The sequence below is a fragment of the Larus michahellis genome, chromosome 5 (assembly GCF_964199755.1).
Source record: "Larus michahellis chromosome 5, bLarMic1.1, whole genome shotgun sequence".
NCBI lineage: Eukaryota > Metazoa > Chordata > Aves > Charadriiformes > Laridae > Larus > Larus michahellis.
In genome coordinates, this window is record NC_133900.1 from 53,312,141 (window position 1) to 53,333,374 (window position 21,234).

A 21,234-nucleotide genomic window follows, 5' to 3' on the forward strand; every position below is an offset into this window, starting at 1 on the left:
GCAGCAGATCTTGCCAGTGTTGACTCTTTGATATCTAAATAATTAGTAAGTGTTTGCTGCAACCTTTCCCTCCAGTAAGGCCAGGTGCTGATGAAAACAGGACGCTGCTAAGGAGAGAAACCTGGCAAGGAGTGAGATCCCCTGGGAATTCTGTCCCTGTCGGCTCCTCCTCATGCTGACCAGAGGGTCCGAAGGTGGGGGGAGAGTTCAAAGGAGGGGACATGCACATACATGCTTTGGATGTTCTTAGCAAGAACCCATCTCAGAAAATGGAAGTGCCATACGGGGATATAGCTTTTACGTTGGCCAGGACTATATATTTAGTAATAATCATCATAAAGGAATCCTCGTTCTTCAAAGTATTTTATACCTTAATAATTGGAGTTCTGTGCAGAATCATAGGGTTGGCAACCTCCCTCCCTGGAGGCACTTGCAGTTTAAAAAGAAGCAGTGATATTTTAAAAGCTATATATATGTAAATCAGGCAGAGTACAGGGTGATGGATAGATGTATTATTTAAGTAAGTCTCTTAAGTGTCTTCAGCCTTCATGGGCAGTTTTCTCTAATAATAAATGTTTTTCTCTGAAAGTTTGAACCATTGTAATGGAACTAAGTAGTCCTTTTGTGATAAAGTTCATCCAGTGCTTAAATAGCTACCCTTCTGATACCTGCTTAGTGGCTGTTGAATAGAAGGGAAGGTTAGTTCATTTTAGTCCAGTAGTGAAGGTTTTCTAAGCAGAAATGATGAAATCTAGGCGTTACTTTCTTTCTCATACTAGAAGGAAGAAGAATGCTTATGCTGTGTTCCCCCCTTTAGTGTTTGGATAATTGTCAGTAATACTTATAGACAGAGTTCTTCTCCTTTTTGAGCAATTTGAAACTATTTTTCAGAACAGTTGTAGAAGCCTAACTAAATGAAAGTTTGATGTTAATCAGTCTTCCTACCCCAAGTCAGGTATTCTGCGTTTGTAAGCAAGTTAAGGCAAGGTAATTTAGGCAAAACTATCATGGCAATGCACAAGAGGCTGGAAAGTCTATGCTAAGAGTTGTGGTTTGATAACAATACTGAAATAATCTGTGTGCAGTGCAGGGTTCTCCTATGCTTCTGCATTACTGGAAGTAAAATATTGTAATCACTTTTACAACATGAAAAGCGAAATTGAGGAAGACTTTACAATGTTGCAAAGATGGTAATTTAAAGACTTTAGAAATGCTTTTTAATTTGTATACAAGTCAGAAAACATTTGCCATGATGCTGAACGCTGTGTCAGTCGGAGGTGGAGTGTGCAGCAACAGATTTCTTGCTGCAGCTTTTTTTCCACCTGCAAAACTGGTGGTAATATTTCTCTAAAATTGTGTATTTACATTCACTCAATTTCATATGTAAACAAGTTATATAAGAGAGGCTGTTCCTGTTAGCATATTAAATCTTAATGCTGTTTTAGAAACTGAGAACATTTGTGTCATCTACACCCTATGCAACTCTGAATTGCAGAATACCTTCGGAAAACTATTCAGGATTGGGGTCTTAATGGGGATTTTTCTGACTGGAATGCGAGATACTTCTTACAGCTGCTAATGCTGTTAACTGGTTCCCATCCATACACGATGTGGCAGACAAGTAGTACCCCAGTACTGGTCTGTGCAGGAGAGCTGTGCTTGTTTTGATAAAGCCAGATAATCCTCTGATAGTCTGTTCTTCTATTCCCTTAGTCCTGGCTAATGAAATACACCATGCAGAAGCATCAAGAGCAGGCACCACCAAAAATGGAAGATAGGAAGGCATGATCAGATTAAAAAAACTTGGCTGACATGAGCATGTGTGGGTTTTTTAAAAGGTTTATCGCCTAATTGTATCTTAGTATTTTTCTTCTATCAATCTGTGTGATTAAGACTTCTAACGACTTTTTATCAAATGCAAAAGCTATTTCTTTCCCTACAAATGAATTTCTTAATGTTTTTTTTTTATATTGTTCCCTAACTTTCTATCTAGTCAGCAGTGAAGAAAATCCTATTTATTGGTGAAACTTAAATGTGATTGTTAGTTCTGAAAGGAACTCTTTTAATTAAAAATGTTCTTCTCTGTTTTCTGGATACATACTGTCTATTTAATAGAGATGGTTGCCAAGCTTTGACTTCTTTTGGCAACTGCAAATCTAATTAGCATTTCTGTTCCAAATAGAACCTTTTTACTTTAAATTTGTAAAAGGAACGTAGGAATTCTCCTTTTATTCATGAGAGTTTTGTCTGCCTCAGCAGCAGCTACAATTTTTTTTGCTCATAGTTGAGCATTGCTACACTAACATCTGATTGATAAATACATATAGCTGGGATTCTCACACCCGCTTATTGAAATAAAACACATGCTGCCCTTATGCTTCTTTTAAAAAATAGAAATTTGTTTTGTGATGAAGCTTAAACTATAAAAAGCTAGCAAATTAGGTGAAAACAGTGATTTGTTGTCTGCCTAGCATATCCAGTCATTTTTTTAATGTAGAGGGAAACATTTCTGTCTTAATTTGGTGTAAAAGTAAATGCCGTTCATTAGAAGAACACATAGCTTGAATAAGCTTAAGGAGATGGGAGATGTATGGAGATGTTATTATTTTTAACTCAAGTTGAATTGTCTTTCCATTCAGCAGCTATGTGGAAAAATATGCAAGCAAGATAACGAATATGGCTGCATTATATGTCAAATTGCTTATACAGATGAATTACATGGGCAAGAGGTTTTTATGTGGTCACCTTGTCACGCACAGGGGAATAATGCACTTCTCTTTTTCCACTTGAGCGTTTCATCAGAAAAACTTTGAACCACCAAGGAGATTATTCTCTTGTAGGAAAAATTCCAAAAAAGAAAAACACCTTTTGTGGAATAGGTTGGCATTCTTTCAGTCCATTGCCAACACACTAATAGAAATTACTAAATTTTTTTTTGTTATCCTTAAGGGGATGGGAGGAGTCACTGAAAGTCCGATCTTAATTTTGTTCTACAAACTAGCAGCTGTTTTAACTCTGACCTGAGTCTGACTGACTTAGTTTTGATAACACTAGAACTGCTTGCAACCCTTTAGTCATTTGATGGTATAATGGTTTTGTTGCTGTGGTCATACAATCTATAAAATGTAGTTGCATGTCAGCTGCCCTTAATGTTTTGTTTTTAAACTTACCTTCAAGTCATAAGAGGAAAGCTTTAGAGAAAAGTTGCAACTTGTGCTGCAATTTAGAAACGCATGGGGCTTGTTTGTTTTTTGTAAATAACCATTCTGACAAACCTAGCATGATCTGGTCCACTTTTCCAATAGTACGAGACATCTTGTATTTATAAGGAAAAATTGTCTAATGAAATGCAAGATGTGAATGTGATATGCCTGATGCTACTTCTGTTATTTATCTTTGTCTCGGGGAGGCATCAATTCTAAGACTAAGTATATTCAGCTGTTCTAACAGCTGAAAATGCCATCTATTTCTGAGAGTCATTTTGTTCACTAGAGCTACTGTAATATTTGTTGTATTCAGCTTCAGTTGCGTAATTTTCAGTGTTTTGCTGTGAAATCTACATAAAAATGAACTTGTGCATATTAATCAAACACTTAGTACTGCATTTCTGTTTGTCTATTGAATTATGGTTTCTCAGTGTATTTTTTTCAGCAAGGTAGGAACTGTCATAACATAACATATACATGGCAGCTCTGAAATAACTTCTGGTAGTGCCAGTTCAGAAAATGGATCCTGTTAATATCATTTGGGAAAATCTACCTAAGTCTCTTTTTCAGCAGAAAGATATGGGGAAGATAAATTATTTGATATCCTACTAGTTGTGTTTGCCTTGATTGGTATGAATGTGTCAAGCTGCTAGTAATTAAAAAGTAGCATAGGCATATTACAGGTTTGCTCCAGGCAAATTTGGTACTAGATCACTGCTTTTTCTTCAAAAACATCTGCTTGTGATAGGCACTTGAGGAATCTTGCCCACCCGTTGCCTAACTTTTTTTTAATATAATAACTTTGTTTTATCACCTCAGTGTCAGATGTTGTCAACAGAACTACTGTAAGCAATTGAAGGTGTAGAGCTTACAACAATAAGCAAATGAGAGAAAACATACTGGAGACCTGAGACTGTTGTAGGACTTTGCTTAAAACTCAATAGTTATAGATGGCTATGTAAAGTAGATTTAGATTCTCCTCTTTTATATAGTTCTTGCTCACTTTAGCAAATGTTATGACACTGTTATGGTCCAATTGACGTAGTAGGCCAAGCTTTGAGGAAACCAAGTACTCCTGAAAGCATGAGCTGCACTGATCATGGGATCTGGTCGCTTCCTGTGCAACGCTCCTAGGTTTAATCTTTACTCTTTCTCTTTTTTTCTAGTTCTCTTATATAAGTAGACTCAGAAAAATACTGTCACTATCTCACTATCAGAGTATCTCAGTGCATGGAATTGCAGTCTTTAAAATATACTGAAATGTCTTTTCATAAAGTACTGTCCTAAAAAACAAAGGTCTCTAGAACAAAGTCTTTTGTATATCTGTATTCTAGCTCTGTTGAAGAGTGAATTGCTGTGTAAAGTATCTGTACAACTTAACAACACCTGTTTTCCTTTTTGTTTTTGAAGGACTTGGTAAATATTGAGATGTTTTTGACTGCTAAAGAAGTGGAAGAGTCATTGGAAAGACAAGAGACTATGACTTGCTTGGCTTGGTGTCATGATAACAAATCCAGGCTCAGAAAAATGAAGGTAGGGAAATGCAATGTGTCTTGCTTAAATTGTTTTCTAAACTACTTGGATATTTGATGTGGTCAGTTTGGTTTAAATTATAGGTCTTGAATGAGGCCTTGTATAAAAGTAATGACAGTAAGTACAGAACTCTTCTTTTAAGAAGGTGTAGGTAGTTGGAGCTAAACTAGCTCACGCAAATGCCAAACCTGAAACAGAGTGATAGGTTATCTTATGGATGCAAGTGTTGCTTGAACAAATGATGTTCAAATAAATAATACTGAGTTGGTTTTAGTGTGATTTACAAACATCTAAATACAGAAATGTGTAGTGTCTTGATGCATGTGAACTTAAATTTATAACTCTTTGCATCCTGCTGAGAATATAACTCAGTTTATATATGAAGGTATTTTAAGACTGAGATTAATTGGTAAACCTGTGTCCTCAGGCTTAACACTGAGAGAAATTTCATACAGGTTTTTGTATTAGTATTTTTTAAGTGTTGTATATAAGACAATAAAGTTTGAGTAAAAAACTAACTTTCTGTGAGAAACTACTGTTGAAATGTTTGGTTTTTTTAAAAAACAAAAGCCAAGTCTAATCAAGTAATAAACACAGTAAGTCTGTCTACCATTGAATGCCATGACCTGAACACGCTGCGTACTTGTTCCTATGCAGTTGGTTTAAATTTCCTTGTCTCTTAAATTCTGCATTTCAGAACATGCTGTAATCTTTTATAGGGCTTGCAGAAATCTGTTTTTAACTGATATTAACCAAAATCCCTGCCTCCCTCAAAGATGTTTGTGTCTTATTTTTTTTTAAACTAAGCGCTTTCTTTAACCAAAAATGTTTGAGTGCACTTAATGATAAGCAAAGAGTGACGTTCTCTGTCACTCAGGGGCGCCAAAATGAGAATGAACCGAAGATGGGACGCAAAAGTAAATCGGACAGTGATTACTCTAAAGAAAATGATGATCTTGTTATGGAAACCATTAAAGGAAAACCAGAATTGGTATGTAAACACTTGCATAATTATACTGCTAAAAAATCCCCCGTGTGTAATCTTAATATGTTAAGTAATATAAGAAATAAAATCTGAACGTCTTACTTTTTCATCACCAATCTTCAACAAACAATAAATAAGGAAAAATCTTCCCCATCCCTCTTTTTGGAAAACGACAACAACAACAAAAATCTATTTCTGCAAGCCCTACTTGTTGGTTTGTTTTTTTGGGTTTTGTTTTTTTTTTTTTTTTTTGAACAAACAAAGCTAAGGCTGTGAGAGATCAGAGTTGGAAGAAGAGAAATCACTATGCTTCTTATTGAAACACAAATAAACATTTCTTCTGTTTCTGGTTGCTTAGCTCCTCATCAATGTTAATGTTCTAAAATCCCAGCCACCACCTTGATGCAAGCCTAATATAAAAATTAAAGTGTGTTTGCCTGGGAAAGCATATGGTCCTATAGTCTTTACAGATGTGAGCTATCTAAACTCTTGTGAATAGCTGCTATGGAATTGTTTGAAGGTATACAAAGTTGAACTGTATGTATCATGAGATTGTCTAGGACTCTTTTCTTCTAGTTACACTTGTCTGCAGAACCCATACAGCCATTGGCTTGCAGCTTACTTGAAGATTCGTAAAAACAAAACACAAACTCTGAGGATTGTTTTGGGTTGTGGGTATTTTTGCTCCTGAAACATTTTAACAAAATACTAAGCCCTAGGATTTAGTAACATTAACAATTAAAGAGCTTGGATGAGTTTTTCAGTAGAAATGAATTCAGCTAAAATTCTAAAAGAGGGGTTTATGTTGATTGGTGTAACAGGGTATTTTAAAATAGTTAAAACATAAAATTTCAAATAAAGCAGAGAAGAAATTGTTATTCTCTGCTAAACATGGGCTTGAGTACAGAAAAATGCATAGTTGGAAAATTCCTTAAACAAGTCTATTTTAATATATGACAGAATGCATCATTTTTATGTTCAAACGGCTTACACTTCAAATCTTAAAATAAGCAATTGTTGTAGTGTGTGCATTAGTCACCCCAGGCAGTTAACTGATACAAATTTGGAGTTGCTCAAATTCCTACTGAAGTCACTGAGGAATTTTGATATTTCTGTGCTGATGGACAATAAACAAAAGGCAACTATTCATTAGAAGCATGGGGGAAGAAAAAAACCGTTTGCCAAATGGAGCAGGGTAACTCAAGGAATACAATTCTTCTCAAGACTAAAAGGACTTTGGGTTTTTTTTGTTTTCTTAGAGTAATAAAACAGTTGACTGTGTCCCTGTAAAGAAGCATAGTGACTTCTTCTTTTATGGGGGGGAGAATCTTTTTCTTTTTAATTCCACATATTTAAAGTTTTTTTATAGATTTTGTGAACTGGTGATGGAATTTGATTTAAAGGGACACTGTCAACTTCATTAGGCTTCAAATTTTACCTTTTTCCAAAAACAGGTAAATGCCACTTGGTTTTCTTGTTTGAGACTTGTTTCCAGCATGGCTTTTAGATGTTTGACAAGAAGAGTGGGATAGAACTTTGAAGAAAGGGAGGGAGGGGACTGCAGCAACTTAAACTCTGTGCTGTTTTTTATTAATATTGGGGACTTTCAAAATAGTGTTCAAAGGTTTGTTTCTTCCTTGCAGTCTTCTGGGTAGACCTCTCTTGTCTAAATTATCACATAGCCCCAAACTTCTGTTGAATCTACTACTTCAAATTGTAAGAAAGTACAGAGAAACCACCTGTTACTCTCACTTGCATCTCAGGCAACGATGCTTTCAGTTATTAGGAAAAAGTTCATCCCTGCTAAATACTGAAGTTTTGAAGGAGGCAAGAGGAGGAGGCTTTTGTTTGCTTTTAGGGAATTCTGTGCTGATGTCTTGTCCATAAAAATCAGCATTTCAGCTTTTTTTGCATGAATGCCTAAAAGCAAGCAAACAAGGTTGCATGTTATTAACACTTTCTTTTTTGTTGTGCACACGTAGTACTTAACATACTGTGCAGTGCAGTTTTGGCACCATCTAAGACCCTGTCTTGTCTTTAATCTCAGAGCTGTCTGGAGTTCAGCCTAAGGATTCAGGAGTTCATTGAACTCATTCGACAGAACAAGAGACTGGATGCTGTGAGGTATGAAATTAGGATCCTTACCAAACAAATTTTCTTAACAAGATGGTATTATGCTACATTAGAAACATGTGACTATTGTTGCAACAACCAGACACCCCACTGCTGTAAAGGATCTGGCTACTGTTGTGATCAGCCTTCGGATTTAAGCAGGGGTTGAATGTTTGTTTTGGGGTTTGTTTTTTTTTTTTTCAAAGGTAAGGTGTCATTCCACAGATGCACCTTCTTTAAAACTTAATATTGTTGCTGAAACTCTGTGTCTTCTTACTCTTCAAAATCAAGCTTTAGAAAGTTAAGCTGTTTTATAGAACAATTGTATTTTCTGGTGGCATACAATGTAATGAAGATATATACTGTTAAGTGATTTTCAAGAGGTACAGCTAGCTTCTCATAGAAACTCTCTGCAGTTTTAATCACGAAATATACTAAAAGGTTAATGAAACATCCATATAAAGCTTAACATTTCAGTTTTGACTGGATTCTCTTCTGTTTTGCTATCTTCATTAAACTTTTTGTTTTACAAGTTACGCTTTAGGCCACGTTCACCTTTTGTATTAAGTGGATAATTTGGAGTTCTGTATTGTCACATTTGTGCGAATAACAAGCCACATTCTCTTACCTCCACTTCTTTCCCTGGGCCCCAAATGAAGAAACCAACCCAATATACATTTTCACCTCTTTTGAACTAGTTCAGGGGGGACTACTTTAAGAAGAAAGTAACACTGCCCAAGGAGGTATGGATCCGTAACAGAACTAGAGTCAGACCTAATCACTGCCTGACTTCAACTGCAAGACACACTTTCTGGCAACACTCCAGCACATTAAGCAATTTATGCTTTTCAGTTAGTGTGTTGGAATGATGTTCCAGGGTAACATAAGAAACCAGTTCTGCTGAAATGAGTGGAATTTTGACACTGGGACTATAAAATGTGCTGATAATTCTGATAAGCAGTGATCTTGTCAGCACCAAGAAGTATGATGCAGGTGGCAGAGCTACTGAAGCTTACACATGGACAAGGGAGAGAGGAACTCACAGCAGGTTCTGTTTCATAAGAATATTTAAACCTAGGGAGAGATGACAAGTTTTATGGCCAGACTTGAAGCTTTGCTGATACATTCTGTTGATAATACTGTTGCTGTTTAACATTTCTGAGAGGTTTTAAGTTAAGGAAGTTGCAAGTCTTACTGCCTTTAAAGCCATGCTAGGTACTCCAGAAATTGAAACCAGCAGGAGGCTTTTATTTGTGGCAAAGCTACTTTTTGGTCAGAGGAGCACAGTTGTAGAAAACATAAAAAGTATAATAACATAAGCAAAGACTAAAAGCATTCTAATGCATTCCCAAGTTTTAGATGTAGAAACTCTTCTGCGGGGCAAACCACATCACATAACTTTTCTTGAATAGAATGAGTGAGAATTTTTTTAGTTTAAAAACAAGAATAAAGGAAAAGGTAGTGCACGTATGTGGAGAAGCCAGTCTAATACTAACACCACTCCCAAAATTACCTTAAGTTTTAGGGTTTCTTCTAGTTGTTGTTTCTAATTTAATTCAAATGTGTTCCTTGCTTTGAGCGAACTCGTATCATTCCTACTTTGCCCTACTTGCACCTAAATTGTCATTTTGGTCCTAGCCAATGCAAATGTGCAATCTGATAAACTCCAGCTAATTTTAATGTTAATAATTAAAAAAAAAAATAAACCAAACCTCAAAAACGTGCATGCTAGCATTCAGAGCATTAGTGCACTTACACTTCAGTAGAGTTCTCAAATTCTAAGGAATTGTCAGGTACTTATGAAATGGATGGAAGACCCTCAACTACGTTATTTGTCTTCTGAAGCCCATGGTGCTCTTTATATCCAACAAATACTGTGCCTTTGTGCCTTTAGCTTTATTCTCTGCTAGGTTTGCTTCTTTGCCAAATGTGCAGTCATGCATCTTAACAATGAGTAGTCCATGCTCTAAAAACTATTTTCTTTGAGCTGCAGCTTCCTTATGTAGCTTGGAAACCAAAGGGCCGGCGTGGAGCTGAAATAAGGAGACAGGCTGAGAACTGGAACAAAGTAGATACAGTCATTCTGTTTTGGTGGTGGTGGTGTTGTTACTGGATATTTGTTTCCCTCTGATTCCATTTCCACATCAGAACTGGTAAAATTTGCAAGTTGTCAGCCCTCAAGAGGACCCAGGACTCCTGGCGTGGAATAACTTGTACTATCACAGCCTCTGAAGTTTAAAGCTTACAGCTGCTATTTACATGGCAATAGGCCTCTATATTGAATGTTGTTAGGGTTGAAGTGTGTATATTCCATATACCTACTGAAATTCAGGATTGATGTATATTTTATACTTGGCAGTTATAACTTGCCAGTCATAACAATGCCGTTTTACCTTCATAACTTCTTATAAAATGAAAAGGAGCTACGGAAGTTCTTCTGTATCTTAATTCACTTGCTTTTAACAGGATGAGTTTTGATAATTTTGTACATTCAGAGTTCAACATCTCAACACTTCCCTTAAATTATGTGGCTTAAATAATGTTAGTTTTCACCATTTCATCCTACTTTGCTTCAAAATAAATATGTAATTAATAAGGGAGTATATTTTGGGAAGGTGTAGCATAAATCTCATTGCTTCTAGCAAAACATTGCAACTTGGGTTTTTATTAGCTTGCTTCTGTTAAGTGCCTGCAGCATGATTCTTTCAGTATTGTGTCCGTGGTGCAATAAATAGGTCAGGCATCCATTAGAAAGCAGAGAAAGAGGCTGTTTACCAAGTAGTTTCCTGTATGAGTGGAACTCGGAGAACTGACATTTTGTTGAAACGCAGCTGGTGTCTAAATAAGTTTGAAAGCTTTGCTTACTGCCTGCGGAGAACCTCTAAAGTGACATATTGCTTTTAGGTTAAAATTGATGTGAGTTTAAAATTATACATCTTATTAAATAAATGTTTGAATTTCTGTAGCTTTGCAGAATATAAGTACAAACAGACCTTCCTCTAAGGTAGCTTATCAGAGTAGTCTTGAAAGTGCAAGTTTCAAGAATGTACTATTTCTTGAATATGAAGAGTAAGTCTGTTTTGTATATCACAGTTTTTTGCCTAGTATCATTAGCCTTTAACTCTCATAGTCTCTCTAGGGTTTTTTGTAAAGCTCATACCTATTACAGTAACAATGAATGAACGATGACACTAATTTAACACTTCTGGGGCCCTCACAAATTTCAGTCTGGGGAATCTGATAGCATTCTGCTACTTTGCTCTTACGGGATGCTAGAGTTCTTAGCTAAAAGCTTAACAAAACACCCTGTGTGCTTCTTGTTCTTGGGATATAAAGGACAGAAGGAGTAAATAAAAGTAGCTGATGGGCAGAGTTAGGAGAAAGTGGCCACAGTCTATGCATTTAAATAAACTTCTCTGCTACAAGGGTGAATAAACGCAGTTTACCTTTATTTTTATTATGGGGTGGGGTTGAACAGGTGTATAAAAAGAATAACAAAACTTTTTAGCACTTTGAAGTATAAATTTTGGTCACACCTTATGTTTGTGTTCAGTTATTGCTACTTCCTTATAAATATGTTCATTCTTGTATTCAGGCATATGTAGATATACACATATACACTGTATAGCTTATATACTTTAACAACTTCATGTGTGCTTAGTAGTCAGTAAACTGTAAATCTTAAAGTCTTCATAAATATCCTTTCATTCTTGGATTTATCAAGTATAGTGTGTCTGCTGTACCTCTGTGGGCTGGAGGAACAGCTATTTCAAACAAAAGACAAAGGACTTTGCCCCCACAGAGTTCACAGAATTGCTCTGGGATTTGAAAAACAATGTTTTCTACCTTTTACTTTGATCTATCACAAGAATTTAGTTAGTGGTTTCAGTGATGGTCTACTGGTCATGATTTAAAAAGTAATTTAGAAAAAATAATTTAGCCCCCTGCTCTAGATACGCTGACTAGTGTGTGCTAATGGTGGTAAAAACATTTTAAATAAGCATTGTAAGGTTCGTATATACCTCCAAGAGCATAACATTTGCACAAAGAGATGGAAATAGCTGAACAAAAACGGAAGGGGTGAATAGTGGCACGAGGGCAAATAAGGTATTATTTAAATGTTGTGCATTCATGAGTACTTGCATAGTACTGTTTCTTGCTTCCCAGCCTGAAGAAGACTTGAGTGCTATGAGTTAACAAACTTGCTTCTCTTTTAAAGGATATCTTGCTTTATTTTAATTTCTCTGTGTTGTCAGAGTTCAGACATTACCATGGCAGGCTTTGTGGGGAAAACTTCCTCGTTTTCTTAAGGGGCACAGGCGGAAGGGAAAGTCAGGAGTTGAAGCCTAAACAGGAGGTCACTCTAGAAAACCTAATTCCTTCTGGCTGAACCCAAAATGGCCACCACATCCCAGCATGTTCAAAACTTTGCAAATGATGGAAGTGTTGGATTGCTGAGCACTTCTCCTTTGAACAGCTAGCGCACACAGTGATTATGTATCATACATACACAAAATTAAGTGTTCATTCTAGCGCTTCTTGAACACATACAGTAAGTATTTGCCAGTTGCAGCTCAGGGCCTTCCTATAAGCAAGGGGGACGTATTGTTGAAATGCTGTCTGTATGAGCCATTTATCAAGGCCTGATGGGAAGTAGGACCACAATACTAACAAGGCTGGTGCCAAACTGAAGTACCACTTCTGTTTTAACATCACAGAACGCATGTGCACAGTGATCAGCTCTTTTAAGAGGATTTTTTTTTTCTCTGTTCCCTCATGCATGCACACATAGTAATTTAGCTTAACTGGTAGGTCTGAATTTTTTGCTTTGCCTAAGCCTTCTTTTAAATGGCTATCACTTTCATCTGCAGCTCTGCACTAGCACTAATTTTAGCTTTCTTCTCGTGTGTCCAGGCTGCCTGGTCTCTTCTCTCAGGCTGTGGGTTTTGCACTTCTGCTCTCATAACACTAATCACCTGGGGAACAATATTTACATTCCTGAATTGCTCACCCAAAATAGGAAGTTGGGTGGAAACAGTCTGTCCTACATAACTTCCATTGCTTCCTGGTTTGGGTGGGAGAGGAAGTAGAAGTACTGAAACACTGCTGAAGAGACTGTTCTCATGGTATCGATGACCTAAGTGTAGTTAGTGGAACATGGAATTGGGAAAAACAAAAAACCAAACTTAGCTAGATTTTATTTTTTAATTGAACCCATGAAATGGGCAACTGGAAGAAAACTATATGGTCCTAAAAGTAATTTGTGACTTTAGGTTTTTAACAAGACTCTTTAAAAGTTAAAAAGAGCAAACGCTTACCAGAGTACTTCAGAGATGACTTAGTATCTTCCCCATAATACAAACTGGAGAAAATATGGCATAGGGAAGACTTTTCTTCAGTTATGCAATGCCATAAATTCAATATAGTGCTGAGTCTGTACTCAGTCTACTATCCAACATCTGTTGGATACTGAAAACCGGAGCTTTTAGCAGAAATGCTGAACTAATCATCCAGTTTAAAGGCTGGAGGGTTTTCCTGTACACCTAAACTCCAACTTGAAAATTGATGATCTTGGGAAGAATAGATAGGGGAGGCTTTCATACAGAGTTTTTAAGTAGTTGAATATCCTTATAATCTGATGATAATTCTCTGGTTTCTTGGTATTAATTTCCTGAAAAATATTGAAGTTTGTATTTTTGCTTGAAATATGTTTTGGGTAATTCTGTCACTTCTTTCGAATATCCAAGTTTTCAGCCTTGTGTATAATCAGTATGCATTAAAGTACAAAAACTTGTACTGAAGTTCTACTTACTTTTTCTTTCCCTAGCAAAAAAATTTGCTCTTAGCACAAGGTGTTTTCTGCTACATTACCCTGCAATTTCTTGTAGTCTGCACAGAAAGCAATATTGCCTTCTAGCCTATACAAAAAAAAATTAATCAAAAGTAAACATTCTCTTAAATGTCAGTATAAACAAGGTAGATATTTGAACACTCTTGATGTTTAATGGTTTGGAATAGCTGATTATCAGACTGCATTTATCTCACTTGCAAGTGTATGCCAAAGGAGTGAGTGTGATACATTGAGCTTGCATAAGCAGAGAGACTTCTAATAATAATCATGGATCTGTCGTTCTAGATGTAGGTGAGGTAAGACTTCATGCTACAGTAAGAAGTTCTGGTTTCTAAGAAATCATAGTGTAAAATTGCTAGTTCTTAAAGTCATTCTTGCATTCACATTTACAGGATGTATTTTTTCAAGCCTTTCAAATGCATCACCTTTTGGAGTTCACATATTGAGAGCAGAATCCAGAGGTTTTCTCTGAAATCTCGCATAATTATGTAAATTTACTTGATTTAGAAACAAGGCTGTCTAATAAAGGTATAAATTCTGTATTTCAGGCATGCAAGAAAGCATTTCAGTCAGGCTGAGGGAAGCCAGTTGGATGAGGTTCGACAAGTGATGGGAATGTTGGCCTTTCCTTCAGACACTCATATCTCCCCCTATAAGGTAACATTATGTTTGAAATCCAGTGGTATAGCAGAATGATAAAATACACGTTGCAGTTCTTTTTCTTTACAGGAAAATGCATTGATAATCTGAAGATCAAATGTTGTTCTAATTTTACTTTTTAAAACTCACCTTTATAATAGTCCTTAATTTTAATATCCAGCCCTTGCCGGTACATTAATCCAGGTAGTATTTGTATTGTTGCAGTTGGATCTTAATAGTAACAGATTCACACTGAGCTAAGCTTACAACAAACCCAGCACTAAATATCTGTGGGACTGGAAGCATGATATGGAAATATACATCAAGAGGCAGAAGATAGGGAAGTAGAAAGAGAAAAAATGAGATAGTTTTGCTCGACATACTAGCCTGTGGCTTGAGACTAGTGCAGTTCTTAATTTTACTTCTCAAATTACTCTTCTTGTGGTGGTTGGTATGAAGAAAGGAAAGATGACTTGAATGATCTGAAAGCAGTATTTTTAAGGCTTAAAAGTGTTAATTTATTTGGATTATACAAATTAATGTAAATATTAATGGTAATGTCTACATCTAAATTCGAATCAAGCAAAATTCATAGGTAGCTACTGTTTCTACATATTTTGAGTTTGTTCTGTGGTCATGTGTAATTCACTTTTTTTTTTTTTAACTTGGAATTGAAGGTAGAAGGTAGGCAAGAGTTGAGCTGGCAAAGCAAAACAAGAATCCTGTGAAATGCCAAGCCGATATGTGGCAGTGCACGTGTCTAAACATATTTTTTAAACAATTGATGATTAAATCAATGGTTTAACAAAACAAACACACAAAAATAGCCCAAGCCAACAACCCACAGAATTAATGTGTATATCTTTGGTAATCCTGGAGCCCTAGAAGGATCCTGGTATTTTGGATTCTATGTTCGATGCGAGTTCTGAGCATAAATGATAGATCTGTGTGTAAGGCAAAGCTTATCATTGGTTTGGTAGTTAGAAAGAAATAGGCAAGAAATAAAACCCCTGTATTTTGTTCTAAGGCCTAGTTTGAACAGAATGTTTCAATGAGGGAGAGCAAGGAGAAAAGCTAGTACTGTTTCATGTGCAACCACACAATTGGAACAGATTACCTACTACTTTTTATGGATCTGACAAAACATTGCAGTTTATGGAACTTATGTTTTGGGTGCTCTAATAATTACCTAGATAAAGAGAATCATAGAGTGTATGCTTGTTTGGAGATATTTTGATATGTTAACTAGGAGGTCTGTGCATAAATGGATTCTTAAAATGGCTTTAAGTAAAATTACTTTTAAATCTGTGAGAAAGTTTGTCAGATCATTGTATCTCTAATCCATTGATTTTTTTTAATCCAAGGGAAGAAGCATCCTCTATAACAAATGGATAGAACTTTTTCCAGCTTTTTCTATCTTTTAGGACTTTAAGGAAAATATATTTAATATTGTGGCAAAACAAGCTATTTTCTTTTGATGTCCTTTGAACAAGCTTGTGTAACTGTGCCTGGAATTATTCCAACTGGACATTTAGTAAGCTGCTACTTTTGTGTCCCATTGCCTAGGCCATTAATCATAGGCTTTTCTTAATCATTTGTAGTACTTTATCTCTTTATTACAGATCTGTTGTAGGCTCTGTCTGTTACATCTTTTAAAGAACTGCCTTAAGGTCAGAACAAAAGCTTCGTCCTGGAACTTGGGGAACATTCTGGCCTTAGATATGGGGCAGGTGATAGAGCAAACAGACATGCAGTCTGGTGGCAGAAATGGTGATTTTTGCTTTAGTTAAGCCAAGATATGTGTATGCATTTCCTTTTGCTCCCATCTGTATAGGTTCTCTGCCTCAGTTCTGCTTATTGGTTTGGAGCATTTAGAAGTCAGACAAATACTGCTTGTCCAGTACTCTTTCCTGCATATTTGCCTCTGAATCTTTCTGCCTCTTCCTTGTGTGAATTCTTCTTTCTTTTGTGCTGTTTTCTTCAACCATAGGCCCACAGTTGATCCAACTGTTTCTGCTGCAAGACTTTTTCCTTTTCTCTCTCGTCTTAGTATTCCTGGTGCCTTTTTTGAACCTCTTGAAATACATCATTTATACCTGTGCCCTTTTGCAGCTTCTGTGTAATTCCACTTTCTGAACGCTTGTCAGAAAACACAGCAGGACTGGTTTATGAGAGCTACATCTCTTCCCTCCCTCATCCAAAGATGTTCCCGGTTTAATGGGAGCTATTAAAACTCCGTTGAGACCATCTCCGGTCCAACAGTCGTTTTGTCTGTGTTCGTGAAGACATGCAACTTCATAGCCTCAGCTAAGATTTACTAGTTTTACATAAACCTCTTCTCCCCACTGTTCAAGCAGTCAGTTTTTAGTTAGAGAGAAGGGATGGTGAAATAATTCTGCACTTACTCAGACAACTGCTGTCAAAATCCAGTTTAGCACTTCTTTAAATGTTGGCCTCTTATAGTTCTACAAGGTGTTTCCCAAATTTATCTGAAATATGGACAGAGTGGGACAAGGTGGTCCAGAGTAAAGCACAAAGACTAGTGTCCACGGTAAAACCACTGCCTAGCATTTTTGGTATAACTTGTTTTGAATCTGATGATGCCACTTCGTGTATTTTCTGTCACCAAGTCTTTGATTTTCTGCAAAAGCCTACTTTATAAACTAAACCATATACTAAAATATATTATTGTTTCTCCCAGTTGCCTCGAAGTGTAGCACGCACAGTTGAAAATATGAACTTATTTCTAAGATAAATAAACATTGTCACTTCTCATGACCGAAATACAAAGGAGAAGGGGTGCAAGCAGAAGAAAGGATTAGGTCTTTGCCTGTGTATATAACACAACCCGTATATTTTTCAAAGGGTCTTCGCTTCTTACATGACTCTGTCACAGCATTACTTTTAGGGATCAATATATGCTTGACCTGTGGATTTAGTTCTTGCATCCATGAAAAAAACATCCCTACTTTAACTACTGTTCCCTGTTTTTTAGGTAATGCATAGCATTACAATATATATTAAAGAATTTTCTCCTTAATTGCATAGCTTACCTAAGCTTTCTCTAACTTGGGGTTGTGCCAGCTCTTCCAATTAAAACCTTTTTACAAAATTCTGTAAACATTATATGTTACAAAGAGGTTTCAGCAGAATTAGCCTGACTCAAGGTAAAAAACACTTCTGACTTTGATGTTAACGGTTTAGAAGCTGTAGAGCAAACATTCCACGACATTAATGTTGCTTCATAAGTAGGCCAGCATTCTAGAAAACTAAATGCAAGAAATAGCCGTACCAGGATTTACATACCTTAATTAGAACATTTGGTAGATGACGAAGGGAGATAGGGAGATTGAATATTGTTATGCCAGCTATTTTAGGTAATATTTGATTTAAATCATATTTCTAGTAAAGTAGTGCTAAAAGGTACTTTCTAAACAAGTACGTTCATAGTATGCATTAGCATGTGTACTTCTGTTCTGTGATGGATTCAGTCTAGTGAGTTTTGCACAATTTACCACTCCCAGGCTTTTCCCCCCGGGACAGTTAGATTGAAAGCAACTTACAGTTGTGTTGTTTTTTTAACAGGATCTCTTGGACCCTGCCCGATGGAGAATGCTGATCCAACAGTTTAGATATGATAACTACAGACTACATCAGCTGGGAAACAATTCTGTTTTTACTATAACACTCCAGGCCGGCCTTTCAGCTATAAAAACACCGTATCCTTTAATGCAGATACTACTGTTGAGTGCAAAAAAGCATTGTGGGTTTTTTCAGTCTATGGATGCTTTTCAGAAAGCTCAAAGAGGGTAAATGATACTTGAATATTTTCACTCATGAGTTGTTTAAATGGACTATGAATTGGTCTTCCCATTAAATTAAGGCGAGATTATAATAAATGGCATTATGGTTAAAAAATATAAAAATCTAACAAACAAGCCCAAACCAAAATGTTAAGGTGAAATCTACATTATGTTTGTATACTAGGCTATCTTTCCGTCTGTCTTAAGTTAGTGAATATCTCTGCAAAAGTTAGTGAACTGGGTCAGAATTATTATTCTTTTAAGCACTTACACACAAATTTAGCCTGTCTGGTTTTATGTGAATATTCAAGTGTGTCCTGCATCTTTTGAAACTTGCTTGGATTTGCTACGTGCTGTGGTGGGTTAGAGAAGGACTGGTGCTACCAAAGTGTTCTACATCAGAAACTTTACCTGTAGAGGGTGCCAGACACTTGTTGCTCGTTACTCAAAACAAAGCACGTGATTCTTATAAGTACACATTAAACTCGAATTAAATGGTGCTGTATGTTCTATAACCTAGGCTGTACTTGTACAGTTGGTTATCTTTTTTTTTTTTCCTGCAATGTATGTCACTAACGAATTGTTGTTGCATTCTGTGGTGGTTGTTCCTTAACTTGCTGTTAAACAGACAGTGTTATAAAGAGGATGGGAGCTCAAAAAACCCAGACTGCCCTGTGTGTAGCAAATCCCTGAACAAGCTGGCTCAGCCTCTGCCTATGGCACATTGTGCCAACTCCCGACTAGTCTGCAAGATTTCGGGGGATGTAATGAACGAAAATAATCCTCCTATGATGTTACCAAATGGATATGTCTATGGATACAATGTAAGTGTTGAAATCAATGACTTACTGAAGTCTAAAATAGCAGTGGTTGTAATGACTTTCTATTATTGAAACAAGAGCTTATAAACTCGGTCAGAAAGCCAGAAGTATCTTCTGTATTAACAGAAGTATCTTCTTGCAGTAATTTTTAAAGGACTGAATGCTTATGCAATTAAGTTGGTCTCTAAAGAAGCTAATGCCTGATTGAATATATGAATTTATAACATGAAATCAAATGGCATTTGATTGGAAAGATTGGAAATCTTTCCCTCTGGTGAGCGATAATGTAGAGTAAGTAACTTGTGAGCAAAGGTATTTTGACCTTAGACTATAACATCATATTCTTAATTTTAAAATAAGTTTGTTTACTAAACAGTTAAATAATGCTTTGAGTTGTTATTGTGAATATTACCTTTTAATTTCACTGTCTTTTCAGTCTCTGCTTTCTATTCGTCAAGATGACAAAGTAATTTGCCCAAGAACCAAAGAAGTCTTCAACTTCTCACAAGCTGAGAAAGTCTACATCATGTAGGTCCATAAAACACATGATGAAGTGCCGCTGGAATTTTGACACAGTGTATATTGGCATACCCTGTAAAGGGGGGGGCCTTAATGTGTGGCAAAGAAGCAAAACCTGCCACCTTGGGGATCAGACCTGTCGGTGGCATTATTGTTTCTTGCGACCAAAGATCAATGAGCAACAATAAACACTCTTTAAAAAAAAAAAAAAAAAAAGAGAGAGGAATTATGACTTAAGTTTGTACTTGAATAAAAACAAAAACAAATTTTGATTGTTAAGGTTTTGTAACGTAAGGTCAAAAATTGGACTCTTCTCAAAAGTACTTTCATCTTCTAAAGGATAACTTTCTTTAAAGATGGACACTTGCACTGGGGGAAAAGTTACAACAGATTCGAAATTAAATCCATTTTTCTTCCCTCTTTTTCACAATTGTCCAAGACCCTTTTGTTATCAAAGATTTCAATACTACCAATATGTTCTCCTTTAAGCTCCTCTTTGCCTTCTTTATGATCCTCTCATGAAGTAATCCCCAACATGAATTATGTAACTTATTTCCATGGGAAGATATTGATGTCTTTGACACAAGACTGGCTTCTCTGGAGGATCAACTAGGGACTGGTTTGAAGGAGTATGAAGTCTTTTTCCAAACCCAAATATTTTGAGGAGGTTGCATAGGTATCAAGAGGAAGTGAGAACATTTCAGGCAAAATCCAATGCTTGTTTAAATGTTCTTTTTCCAGTCTACCATAGTGTTAAAGTCCTTCTAAAGTTATTAGTTATGTGCATAGGGTTCAATATTGAAATCATTAGTGCTACTGCCTTATTTCTTGCTTTGAGAATGTACTCACATGAAAACGAGCTGGTATTCTTAAGTGTTGGGCGAAGTTTCTGAAGATGCCTTGCAGGATGATTACATAATTTTAGGGTCTAAATAGTATTCATTACTGAAACTAATAGTTCAATTTTAACAACTACAGAACACATCCTTATGACTTTTCAAAAGAATTAAACCATTGTAGTTTAAACAAAACCATACTGTAGAGGTTTGTATTTAGCGCTTATTTTTGCATGTTGATGTTGATTAGCTAATAAAAGATTGTAAATGTAAAACATGTTAATAAAAATTGTTTTCCATTTCTTGATTATATAAAATTAGAAAGCTGCTTTGTATTTAAATGTAAAAAAATTAACTCTTTTATAAGGGTCTCTCTTAAAAGGAGCGCAACTAACAAGTGTGTGTGTTAGTGTTCTGCAACATTAAAAAAAACTCAAACAACCCAAAACACAAAATAAACAAAACCAAAACAAAAAAAAACAAGCAAAAAAGCCACTGCCACACCACAGTCATAAATGTTGTTCTTCGGGCTCCAAAATCAGAGCATCTCAGGCAAATAACTAGTTTTGGTTTAAACTTTTCATCTATGAATCTACATTTGATCTACATTCCTGTCCTTTTTTTTTTTTTTTCTGTTGCTTCCTAGAAGGCTACCTAATGTCCTAGAGACTTCCATTTAATAAAACTTTGTGGGAGATGCTAGGTGTAAGGTTTTCATGTGTGACTGGGTGCTTTAAAGAACACTAACAAAGAATAGTGGAGGGACCACGACTACTTCTATTCATGTTCAACAACACTTGGAGATCACAGATATATAAACTGATTGTACCAGCCACTCTGAAACTGTAAATACACTGGGATTTCCAGTGGGGTATGTCTGAAAAGGTTCCATTTTCAGTAAGCCTATATTAAAGTTGATGCTTTGGAAC

The 21,234-nt window shown here is 36.2% G+C and overlaps 1 protein-coding gene across 12 annotated transcripts in view; it reads left to right on the forward strand.

Annotated features, from left to right (window-relative positions):
- MAEA (macrophage erythroblast attacher, E3 ubiquitin ligase) overlaps positions 1-21,001 on the forward strand; it is a 53,141-nt gene extending 32,140 nt beyond the window's left edge. For 6 of the 12 annotated variants that reach the window (XM_074587342.1, XM_074587345.1, XM_074587346.1 and 3 more), the window contains 7 exons: positions 4,617-4,739; positions 5,617-5,730; positions 7,772-7,848; positions 14,236-14,344; positions 17,912-18,045; positions 18,758-18,953; positions 19,387-21,001. In XM_074587342.1, the coding sequence (XP_074443443.1) occupies positions 4,617-4,739; positions 5,617-5,730; positions 7,772-7,848; positions 14,236-14,344; positions 17,912-18,045; positions 18,758-18,953; positions 19,387-19,482 (849 nt within the window). In that variant the 3' untranslated portion in view covers positions 19,483-21,001. The remainder of the gene's footprint in view (positions 1-4,616; positions 4,740-5,616; positions 5,731-7,771; positions 7,849-14,235; positions 14,345-17,911; positions 18,046-18,757; positions 18,954-19,386) is intronic. The other 6 variants (XM_074587343.1, XM_074587353.1, XM_074587351.1 and 3 more) reach the window with 1 other exon arrangement.
- Positions 21,002-21,234: the final 233 nt, after the last annotated feature.